The 12516-nt window shown below is 36.9% G+C and overlaps 1 protein-coding gene and 1 long non-coding RNA gene across 7 annotated transcripts; one reads left to right on the top strand and one right to left on the bottom strand.

Moving 5' to 3' along the window:
• Positions 1-297: 297 nt before the first annotated feature.
• LOC104881297 (uncharacterized) lies at positions 298-12119 on the bottom strand. 6 transcript variants are annotated; one of them, XR_002031628.2, is made up of 6 exons: positions 9578-12119; positions 7201-9403; positions 6093-6272; positions 5875-5969; positions 2500-2609; positions 1747-1857 (listed from the first exon to the last, which is right to left on the bottom strand). It is a non-coding gene; the product is annotated as an uncharacterized LOC104881297 (long non-coding RNA). The 6 variants fall into 6 exon arrangements; XR_002031626.2 differs by having other exon boundaries at positions 6093-9403; positions 9578-11354; positions 11651-12119; XR_787331.3 differs by having other exon boundaries at positions 6093-9403.
• On the top strand, positions 1333-3873 carry LOC100256802 (cytokinin dehydrogenase 9). Its single transcript, XM_002270805.5, has 5 exons — positions 1333-2002; positions 2302-2429; positions 2543-2800; positions 2918-3180; positions 3258-3873. Exons 1-5 carry the CDS (start codon positions 1333-1335, stop codon positions 3577-3579), a joined length of 1641 nt encoding a protein of 546 aa, XP_002270841.2. The 3' UTR covers positions 3580-3873.
• Positions 12120-12516: the final 397 nt, after the last annotated feature.

Below are 12516 nucleotides of genomic sequence, written 5' to 3'. Positions count from 1 at the left end.
CTTTAATCTGCTCCTTTCCCTAGACCCATGTAAAAAATTTAGTAGGGGCCCCTGTTGGTATCTCCTTTTTCCTACAAAATCTATCATAGTACCTCATATGGCATGAGCAGTCATGGCAGAAAATACCCCCCATCCATTTGTCCTTTCTTTTAATGACAAATTTTTAACCCTTATCCAACTCCAAAGATGCCTTTATCAGCCCCCAATGAAGGATCTTTATCGGCATCAAAAATTGATTCCGTAAGCTGTTGGAGAAGATTGTCTCTGAGAAAAGAATGGCAGCAAGAGAATGGAGTGTTTCAAGAGCAAAGGAAGCTATGGGGTATATAACAATATACTTTCAAGTACACAATGAAAAAAAGGAGTGCAAGACGGGTATATTTGCACATAATATACACATGGTGAGGCCTGCAAATTAAGGTCACATTATGGTCACTAAGAACATGTAAGACACGGCAAAGAAACAATAATTGAAATGAAGTGATTTCTTTGCACACAAAACATGAGCAGGAGAATCTTTAGGCTTGTCCCATGGCTGGGAGCTGAGGCATCAAAGACATTGCAGCAGAGAGGCAAAGGGTAGTCTTTCGGTGTTTCCTCTAAGCTGTCATCCCAAATTCGACCCCTGTGATTAACCGATCACACTGGCGAAACGGGGTCCAACTATACCAATCATAGCCCTTTCCCCAACAAAGCACATACCCATTTGAAATTCACTTGTCCCATGGGTCCATACAAATCCTGCTAGCCCATCTCTCCCTTTCTCAAATAAATCTAGCCATCCCCACTAGTCCCTCTCATCCGATCTGAAAGAAGATACGCCTTGTTTACTTTGGACAAGCAATGAATTCAAGAAAAAACTTCATCATTCATGTGAGAAAGACACTTCTATGGCCAAGCCTGTCACTGAAGGCAGGCGAAGGCACGTCCCAGCAAGGCCATAACCTTTTGTAGAAATGGCAAAGGTATCCTTAAGCAGGGTTAATGAGAAACAATTTGAGACATGTTTGTCCTTGATGGAAAAGGTGACAATGTGGTTGCAACTGTTAAAAAAAGTGCAAGATTTGTGAAATCTTTCTTTCTGTGACTTTTCTCTTCAACTTGGCATATGTGATGGCTTCTCTCTTAAACAAAAGAGCCCAAAAAGGAGAAATAAAAAGAAAATCCTAAAACTCTCCCACCCAAGTAGGCAGTCTTCATACGGATGCTCACCACTGGGGATAGGTTGACTCTGCCACCCAAATCTTCACCTTTAAATTCCCTCCTCAGCCCTTCATTTCCTTGGCTCTTCTACACCTCTCTTTTTTCTTTTCTCACATAGAAACAAATACAATGTTGAGGGGCTTCTGTCTTTGGCTTCTCCCATCTTTTCTCAAGAAAAAAATGAGATACCCAGCTATTAGTTTCCTCAGGCCAAGTAGCATTCGTTTCATAGCAAGCTTTGTCATCTTGTTCTTGGGCTGTTTAACCGCTAACATCAGCCTCTGTCTTCCCATCATCCCTTCTTCATTGGAAACACTTTCTGTTGACGGGCATTTCAGTTTCCATGGAATTGAGCATGCAGCCAGAGACTTTGGGAACCGGTACCAGTTCCTTCCTCAGGCAGTCTTGCATCCAAAGTCAGTTTCTGATATTGCCATGACCATAAAGCATGTTTGGCAAATGGGTCCTGGTTCAGAGCTCACAGTTGCAGCTAGAGGCCATGGCCACTCACTCCAAGGCCAAGCACAAGCTCACCAAGGAATTGTGATCAACATGGAATCACTCCAAGGCACTGAAATGCAGGTTTACACAGGAAATTTTCCATATGTGGACGTCTCTGGTGGTGAGTTGTGGATAAATATCCTGCATGAAAGCCTGAAATATGGGTTAGCACCAAAATCTTGGACAGACTACCTACACCTCACAGTTGGCGGTACTCTTTCCAATGCTGGGATCAGTGGACAGGCCTTTCGGCATGGCCCCCAAATCAGTAATGTCCACTGGCTGGAGGTTGTTACAGGTTTGTTAAAGAGAAACAAACCTATGATGCAGTGATAAACTGCATCATAGAGGATGAGACAAGGGTCAAGGGACCGACGTGTGATGAGAAATGGGCAAATCATAATACCAGTAACTTTTGATTTGTCTTATCTGATCTTTTGGTCTTTGGAAACTGGACTCTCAGGTTTCCAGGTTTTCTCATTACGCGGCTGTGACTTGACCTTGGCCACACCTAGAGATTTTGTGATATGATTAATTTCTAAGTAAAGAATGTTTTTTGTGTACATAGTGTTGACTTGTGGAAGGAACTGAGTGCAGGAAAAGGAGAGGTGATAAATTGTTCGAAGAATCAGAATGGGGACCTCTTCCACAGCGTTCTTGGAGGACTAGGACAATTTGGCATCATTACTCGAGCAAGAATTTCTCTAGAACCAGCACCCAAAATGGTAAGAACAACCATATTTCTGCTAAAATTTGAGTCAATGATAAGTTCTTAGGTATTGAAGAAATTACCACCTTCTGAATTCTGATGAAGGATTCTCTTCTCCATTTTGAACAGGTGAAATGGATCCGGGTCCTGTACTCAGATTTCTCCACATTTGCCAGAGACCAGGAATATCTAATATCTGCAGAAAACACATTTGATTATATTGAAGGATTCGTAATAATAAACAGGACTGGTCTCCTAAATAACTGGAGATCATCCTTCAATCCACAAGATCCAGTCCAGGCCAGCCAGTTTGAGTCAGATGGAAAAATTCTCTTCTGCCTAGAATTAACCAAGAACTTCAAAGTGGACAATACCAATATCAACCAGGTGAAGCATGCAACAACTTGCCATCTATTTGATTTCCTCAAATAAGTTGATAACTGAATAAGACATTAATAAATAAACAATTAAAGATCCTCAAATATATTTGTTTTTTTGATGCAGGAAGTTGAGAGCTTATTGTCTCAGTTAAGCTACATACCATCAACACTTTTCCTATCAGAAGTTCCATATATAGATTTCTTGGATAGAGTTCATGTGTCTGAGGTCAAACTACATTCAAAAGGCTTGTGGGAGGTTCCACACCCATGGCTCAATCTTCTGGTTCCCAAAAGCAAGATACACAATTTTGCTGAAGAAGTTTTTGGAAAAATTCTTAAAGACACCAGCAATGGCCCCATTCTTATCTACCCAGTTAACAAATCAAAGTAAGAGTTGATAAATTGATTTCTTTCTCTCTGAAAATCCTAAGAGAAGTTGATTCATTGATTTATTCCATTTTCAGGTGGGACAATAGAACTTCTGCTGTTATCCCAGAGGAAGATATTTTTTACCTCGTAGCATTCCTTTCCTCTGCAGTTCCCTCTTCCACAGGAACTGATGGTTTAGAGTATATCTTAAGTCGGAACAAAAGAATTCTGGACTTCTGCAAAACAGCCCGTCTTGGAGTGAAACAATATCTACCCCACTACACTACACAGGAAGAATGGAGGACCCACTTTGGCCCACGTTGGGAAGCCTTTGCACAGAGAAAATCTGCTTATGACCCTTTGGCAATCCTTGCTCCTGGCCACAGAATTTTTCGAAAGGCGACACCCTTCTTGTGACAAGGACCATGATTTAAAAATAAAGATGGGACCCTTAATGTACTTGGAGAAATGCCTAGGGGAAAATACTGTAAATTGATAGCTATAAAATTCAGTATGTCTCACATCTTCTCCGCAACTGTAAGTGTAATGGGGAGGTGGGGGGGCTTATTGAAATTTTGTTGAACAAATGGGTTAAACATTTTAAATAAGAATTATTTAATAGACTTGCAAAAGGGACAGGTGAATATCAGCCCCATAAATGATGTATATATTAAGCTAATGAATAAAAAGCAGATTAGTTTCTCTCATGAATCTAAGTTCCAAATACATTATTGTTTGCAGCACCAAGAAGTCACACACGCATCAGAGAAATATGAAGTAGCCTTCATTAAACCATAATTGAAAAGAAAGAAGGTAAGAGAAGACAGAAAACAGAAAAGCATATAAAAATGAATTGTCGTTATACAGGTTGTGCAAGTAATATATTAAATCAGCCATGAATTTTCAGATCCAAAGAAAACCGAGGAACTTGAGGCCCCTTAATGCTTCTGACCAAACCATTACCAGAGCTGCCCTGCCCTGCCCTTCATAATCTATAAGACTGCTGCCATCATTCACTGGAATGGTAGAACCAGGTTAATAATTTGGTCCACCTTTATGCTTTTATGTCAAGTGAAGGCAGCATCATTTTACCACAATGGGGCAAAACGTGGTTAGCAACAGGCTGGTGATAGCAACAATTGTAGAGGGGCTAAAACTGATGGGGGCTTTCATGTCAGTGACTTCAAAGCATTATCCCAACTGTGGCTACCCACCATGTTTAACTTCCACTGATTTTTCTGAAGCGCCCTGTCTGTACTACTACACATTTAAGTTCAAAATCTATGGACCATCAGCACCTAGTAATTCCACATGCTGTCTTCATTTTTATATGGTGGAATTAAGGTTGTGTTTGGTTTCCAAAAGGAACTAAGGAAAATTAAAAAAAAATGTTAAGAAAAATGATTTCTCATGTTGGGTTTTACCATGTAAAATACAAAACAAATATATCTATATATATATATATCAAATATAATTAAAATTAGTTGAAAATTTATGTATTTTAAATTATTTAATCTTTATATAGAAAAGTTAGAATAAGTGAAATGAGTTTGACGTGATATATAAAAATAATTTAGAGACTTTAAACCTATTTTTTATTTTCCTTCACATTTTTTTTTCTTCTAATTTTCCTCACTATTTTCTTTTCCTCACATTTTCCCTAAAATTTTCTAGAACCAACATAGCCTAAAGGAAAATTTTCCAAGTTGAACCAGCTGTCCAAATATGCACATGTCTAGATTTTTACATGAGATTTGAATTTGAACAAGAGCTAGAATGAAAAAATTTTATATTTTCATTCAGCAGCAGTATATTTAAAAGCAAGACATCAGAGAATAAGGTTTGTGTTCAATGGTCAATTCATTGCATTGGAAGAGATAATATTCAAACAAGAACCTCACACTCAAACCTAATTCTTTTGTTCTTCAAGAATCCCAAGCATGTGAAGATCTGTGCTTCATGGTCTTGCCCTTGATACTTTCTACTGTTTTCTTTCTTTGTTTCTAATAACTTCTATTAGCCTGACAAGTCTTTCTCATTGACATACTCCATCATATTCATCTAAAGTCAGCCTCACAGAAAAACTAAAAGAAAAGTGAATTCCAAAAAGAGGTCATTTCTAGCTGGTCAAGAGGGCATCTGGGTGTTGTAACTGTTGGGACAGTGGTATTCATTAGCTCACACAGTGCATGGTTCTGTTTGCACACTGTGCTTCTGTAGATTTTCATGTGAAAAGTAGTATAACTCATGTGGACAAGTTTACAATTTCAAGATGCAGTAGGTCAAAACACTCACCTTGGCATTTGAAACCACTCAAACTTCAGTGACACTTTTGAAAACTGTTGTTACCATAAAGTACTCCCAATTTGACATCAGAAAAACTAGGAACCTTTATTGAGAATACTCTCTGAGAACCTATCTAAGATAGCATATGCAGGCAACAGAGTTGACAAAGAAAAGAAACATTTAAGCTATCAGCACCCAGGATATTGTACTCCCATACATTTTGTAACATACAAAGCCCTATTAAATAAGGTTAGGATGTATTATCCAAGAACTTTTTACCATATGAACATGCACATCCATCTTAAAGAACATCAAAGTCATAATTGAAATGTTATATAAACAAAAAAAAAAAAAAAGAATTTGCATTAAAATAAATAAATAAATAAAAGCCAAGATCTATGTCTAATTTTGATAACAGGAGGCTACCTTGCTTAAGCACATGGCTGACTCTAGTGTTGCCTTTTTTGATAGCAGTAGCTCCCGCTGTTTGTGAAGCAGACAACAAGGAAAAGGTCCATTTTCTGTCAGAAGCACCACAATTCAAACTTTTCATAAGTTCCAGATTGACTAGTTTGCCCTTGATGGCAAAAGAAATCATTATTAATAATGAGAATCTAAGGATCAAAAGCAATGCTAACTCTTACAACTTCCCTGAGAACTCAAGCATTGGGGCCAAGGATCAAAGATTGCCCCATGAAAATCATATCACAATCCAACGGTCAATGAAATATGGGCGGCTAGTATGCTGACATACCAACTTGAGTTTGTCCTGCATAGAGTTGTATATGGTCCAGATTCCCATGATGGTGGCCTCATGCCCTTAACTGTACATATTTATGAAAAGTTCATTAATTTGTCACAGTGATTCATGTATGCATTTCACAATGATTGGAAGCCACCGAGCAACAATAGGATACTCCATGCAGTTAACAAGAACTATGATCTTATCAAAATTGCTCCCTCAAGATCCAGGTCTCTTATTAAAATTCAGTTGTAAATTATCCTTCTTGTTTAAAAAGTAAGTCATACCTGGTGTGAGAAGTATGAAAAAGAAAAACCAAATACCCTCAGAAAACAGGTAATAAAACTAATCATTAATCATTGTACAGTTTATGCTTTGAGATGAGGATTAGAACATTTCCACACCCCTCACGACCGTAAAATATATACTCTTCAGAGTAGCTTTCATCTTTTAAGGTACTCCCGGAGGAAGTTTTTTAAATCATGTAGTCTATCCTCTCACAAAATGAAATGCACATAGAAAATATAAGATCAATTACTGATCTATGTTAGGAGCCTCTTCCTGGCAGTTTCCATCTCCATACCTGTAAAGAAAAATCTACTGTTTTCCCTCTTAACTTGGGAAGCAATAGAAACAAGATAAGAATGCACAAAAGTCCTTCTGAACAAAGAGTTTTCCTTACTTACCAATTTCTGTGAGAAAGACAAGATGAAATCCCATCCCTTTACTAGATTTATCCAGATCTAATGGCAAATCACTGAAGGATAATTCTATATAAAGTAAAGAGGCTCCTTAAAGAATAAAATTACTGGCATAAGTGGATTATAGGGGATAATAAAGCAAGGCTTGTTTAGATAACTTAGGGAGAATGTGAGAATCTATTTCTAATTCCAATAATGGCTCTCTTTTTCACAGTAAAAGACAATTAACAATATATTATCTGCATCACAAAAAAAAGTACTCTACTTACAGAAAATATCAATATAGGAAATCATTAGAAAGAGCATAACCTTGCCCCAGCTCCTTAGTTCTTGGAGATACTCCATTCAGGATACTCATTCCAAATTCTTTTGGCAGGGCACCCTCCGTTTCCTCTGTTAGATGCTCTCTTTGGGAATTCAGCTCAAACATTCAGCCTCTATGTCAATCTTGACCATGTTAATTGTTTCTCACATATGTTTCAACCTATTTCAAGCTTCTCAAGCTTTATAGCACATCAATGGAGTCACAAGGACTGTCTACCATCCCTCTTTATCAAAGAATACAGGCTTCCTTAAGAACCAATTTTCAACTTACTGATTTGCCATCCCAAGCTATGCCCCAATAAATTGCACATGCACATTGGTCTATTCTAGTTTAAAGAGAAATAGTTTTCAGACAGTAACATCTGATATCAGGTTCTGTTCCAATTTTTAAAGTCATCTTTCCACTAAAACTGTCAAAGTATTCAATGAATTATTTTAACATTTTCATCCTTTGCTTCATTAAAATTTTAAATTTTCACAATCCTTTAGTTTTTGTACCAGTTCAATGGTTTAAATCACTTTCTTTTTAATGCCAATCTAAACAAGATTTTAAGAAAAATGTTTTCAAAAGAATACAAATGACTCTAATAAGGAAAATGACTTACAATAAAAAATGCTTAACTCAAAAAGCTAAATAAAACAAAGTGCATTAAGAACAGTTCTGAAATTGATGGGTGATGAGGTCAACTTTTGCTTTAAGATTAATGGTAGACAAGAATGCCACATGATGTTGTATAGACTTCTCATCATTTTCTTATTTTTTTATTTTTTTTATTTCCTTTCGTACAGGTTTTTTTTTCTTTTTTCAATGGGTAAATTTTGTTCGACTTGAACTAGGAATCTCCCACAAATCCTCCCCCAACCCCCTTTTTTTGTATTGGGTTACTCCTCACAACTTCTCACCCTTTTACAATGTAGTACATGGATTCATGAAATAAGAAGAAAGAAACATTAAAATACAAAATGAAGATGAAAAGGTATTATAGAGTAGTTTGTGCTACAATGGAGCCCTTTCACTTGTTTAACCATCTAAGCCATAGCCGAGAGCAAAGCCCCCAGCTATGAGGCCTTATCAGGTGACACCACCTGAGCTGTGTTGCTATAAGTGGAGCGAACAACATTTTTCCTTACCCCACGGAAGAGACATCCCAAGCAGCAGCATGATTATCTCTTCAGCATTAAAAAGAACTTGAAATTGAACAGCTTAGATCTATAACTTGCCAACAAAACACAATGACAATGTTATGCACCTTCTTATATGTACAATGAGGAATAAAGAAAAATACAAAGGACTAGATGGTTCAGATGGTCAATTCTTTCTCCAGGTTATCCAAGTTATGTACAACTTAGAAAGAATCATGTGAAAGAAAAATATGGCACCATACACATCAAGTTTATGTCATAAAAATGCATGTCCAAAAACAATAGAACCTAGTTCATGTCTAATTGATTCTAAGGGTTGCTATTTTAGCTATATTTATCATTATTTAAAAAATTGCAGCTACTTACAAGGTTGAGGCTACATATATGAGTGCCTGATATAAGGAAATTTTTGAAAAGAGAAAACAATTCCAAGCAAACAAAAACAAAATGCAGTTTACAGCCTGCAATACCCAAATGAGTACAACGTCAAAGACCAGGATTGGGCCGAACTGTGAAAATAAGCTCAGTTCCTTCGGCTATTTCATTTTGACACACAAATAAAGGGCCATTGGGGAAGAAAAAAAATCATATGATAACAATAGCTTAAATATAGCAAGGTTTGAGCTTTAACATGTTTGGTAAAATAAAAGTACTTGTGCAGTTCAACATCTTCCCAAGAAATCAGATGTTTTGGCCACAGTTTGGAAACAACAAAAAGTTGGATCTTACTTAAACTAGATAGATGGATAAGACTCCAAAAGTTGGTGGACTCAGTCTCAGATTTCCAAGTGTTGAAACCATCCAAGATAGGGCTTATCATATATTAACATGTGAAAAAAATTTCATCACAAATCAACTCAAGCATCTCACAAGATTGAAACATAGGAGGGTAGGGCAGTGAAAGCCATACTGCATGATGTGAAATGCAACTGGGCAGGGTATAAACCAAGAGTGATCTCCTTGGCTCAGCTGGTTTGATTGTCTAAATGGGCTTTCTTGTGGATTGAAATCCAGTTGCAATCCTTGGAATTCAGTTCAGGTGTCACTGCAACCCCACAGAAAACCAATCAAAGTGAGTTACTGAAAACTTGTAATATATTAGAACAAGATTACAAACATAAAAATAAAAATAAAATGAGAAAGAAGATGCAGAAAATTATTTAAAGTATTGAATTCAAGTGCCTCATAATGAATCTAAGAGCAATTAATGCAAGCTTACTGCAATTTGAACAGATCCAAATCCAAATCAGTCAGGTCTGAAGCTGCAAAGGTTCTGCTGGATTAACATATTCATACAAGAAGAATACATGGATGCTCCAAGCAATATGAATAGATAGATCAGTATGCTAGAATCTTCCACTTTTAAAATCAAGAAGTTTAAGATATTTAAAGTTACGACTATGGCTACTTGTGAACCATAATAGCTCCCAAGTTTTCTCCAACTTCTGAGAAGTGATTCAACCGGATTGCTCTACAAGGAGGCAATCATATAAGGTTAAATAAATAGTGATTTATAAATAACGTGAGTTTTTTTATACCCTGATCCAATCATATGAAATTTTTTAGTTTCAAATTCTGCGGTGATTTCCCCCTGGCCTGGTGATAGTCAATGATGCTGTCTTTGGTACTAATAAAAAGATCAGTAAGCGTTATATGGACCAATACAGTATGGAAACCAAAATGGATGCCTCTCCGATTTGACCTAGCAAATCGAGCAAATTATACTTACAGGTTTTGGGTTGGACATCAATTCTACCCCACTATTACCATTAGGCAACATAAGGAAAGAAGCCCTAGACCTGGGAACCAACAATTTAAAAACTTCCTTAAAAGCCCGTCTCTTTATTCGAATCAGGATTGAGAAGAATGGTTGAGACAACAAACTTCCATCTTATTCATACTTTGGATACTTATATGACCATCAAAGATTTTCGAAGCAACTAATTCCTAGAATTATAGGATGTTAGGATGAAGAAGTTGTTGCCATTTCCATTTGTATCTAGTAAAGTACTAAACATGGACAACCTTGATAGTAAGAAAATAGATTTTGCTGGAAGGTTGGCTATAGATTTCTTGCAACATTACCGGTATCTTTAGGAACATCTCTATCATTTCCAATAACAAATTACATGAATGCAAAGAGCATCTGATAATAATTGCAAAAGACATCAAGAAAAAAATGTCCCCACATGTGCTCAAAAATGATGGTTCATAGGCATTAAATGATTTGATATTTTACAACTGAGAAAAGGTTAATAAAAAGGATTCCCAGGCAATTTAACTGTTCACCACAAGGTCAAAGTCACCTTGCTTGAACACCCAAGCACAATCCAATTTCCTTCTTGCCCTGTAGAAATCACAAGAATCATTGTTCCCATCACCAATTCTAAGAGGGCAGAAGCCACCATATTTGCCGAATTAACAAAATGCACCTTATTCCACATTGCGGGTTTTTCTGTCATTCCCCTCACCAGAGAAAGATGCAACATAACACAGAACAATTTTTATCTTCTGATTTTCCATTCCTTCCAGCAGCACTGTAGACTAATCCAGACTGAAAACACCAACCCGTTTTCCAAAATGTCCTACAGACACCCAGTAGATGCTTTTCATTGCACATCATTATGAATATTTGATGGGTCAAAGTACATGGCCCTTGAGGATTCTCCGAAAAACTGTTAGTCCATGAAAAATATATTATCCCAATAATGAAGACCCATAAATTCCAGCTTTCATGAAGGGGATAGAAGAATCCAGAGGGCCAACCCCTGAGACACCAGCAACCAACTGTCCATTGAAAAATGGTTTTGCAGCACCGGAAGCATCATGAAAATTCATGAAACATATCTTTCGGAATTGGATCAATGAAATTACACATACCCATTTCAGCACCAACAACCACAAGCCATGGAGACAAGGTTGTAGACCCCATAAGGGCAAATATTCCACTGGACTGATAACAAACCCTCCACTCCATGCTCTAAAATGCATTGAACCTGCTAAAACAAGACATCTAGACATCAAATTCAAAAGCTTGATTTTCAATTTTTGGGCCAACCCCTCCATCCATTGTCATTCCATCCTCCTCACCCCTCCTGTCAACTCCTTTTTCAGCGTACTTAATCAAAACACCCATCTACCCATTGTCTCATGAACCAAACCCTTTCTTCTAACGCAATCACAGAAACATAATTTGCAAAACACAATCAAATTCAAACACATATTTGTTCATAATTACACTCCCATTTTAAGCATTCAATAAAACACTGAATAAAATATGTAAACTAATTACCTTTCATGAAGCATTACTCATCCCCATGAAAACCCCATTGTAAAAAGGTAAGAAGTTTAAGAGAACGGAAAGATTTTCTTTTTCTTTTTCATTTTCTTTTTCCTTTTTTTTCTTTTTTGAAAGAGAGGACCTTTACTTCTGCACAGCAAAGTAAAAAGGCGAGGAATAAGCTGTCTTATTCTCTTTTTGAGGATCGTGCTTTACTTCATAGCAGCCCCCTTGGAAGTTGGAACGGCAAATATGGCAAATTTTTTGGACTATAGAAGTTGGCTGCAACCTCAAGCTGGCGCTATGATTGAATCCCAACTTGATTCAAGTAAAGATTCCATGGATAGACTCATCAGCTTGTCCATTCCACTCAATTATGGGCTTGTTTAGTAGCCTAATTTACAACTTTTTCTTTGAAAATATAAAAATGAAAAATGAAAAATACAAAGAAACAGTTCCTGCAAATAATTTTTTTGAAGAAATTTTCTATATGGTTGGTTCATTATAAATTATAGCAGGATGATAGCTTTAATGACTCGATGTTGGCTCATGCATGAACCTGAGAAGATAGACCTCGATGGTAGCCTGTAAGTTGGGCCTGCCTAGGTCCAGGCTCCAGCTAGTTCTTACAAAGCTTAAAAGTGGTTTCAACCTTCCATGGGCCCTGGTTGAGCTTGGGTGGGTTGGGGTTGATATGGGCGAACTAGGTGTAGCGGGCTCGGCCTAGCCCAAAAGTCTGGTCGATCCTTTAGTGGCATTAACGAGCTTAAAGAATATTTAATAATTCTTACTTAATTATTTAAATTGACTTTAAGTTAAATTATTTTTAAATTATTAATTTATTATTTATTATTACTTTTGATTTTAAATATTAATGT

Source organism: Vitis vinifera, chromosome 13 (assembly GCF_030704535.1).
Source record: "Vitis vinifera cultivar Pinot Noir 40024 chromosome 13, ASM3070453v1".
Lineage (NCBI taxonomy): Eukaryota > Viridiplantae > Streptophyta > Magnoliopsida > Vitales > Vitaceae > Vitis > Vitis vinifera.
Note: the sequence above shows the minus strand (reverse complement) of the source record. Positions and strands in the feature narration are given on the sequence as shown.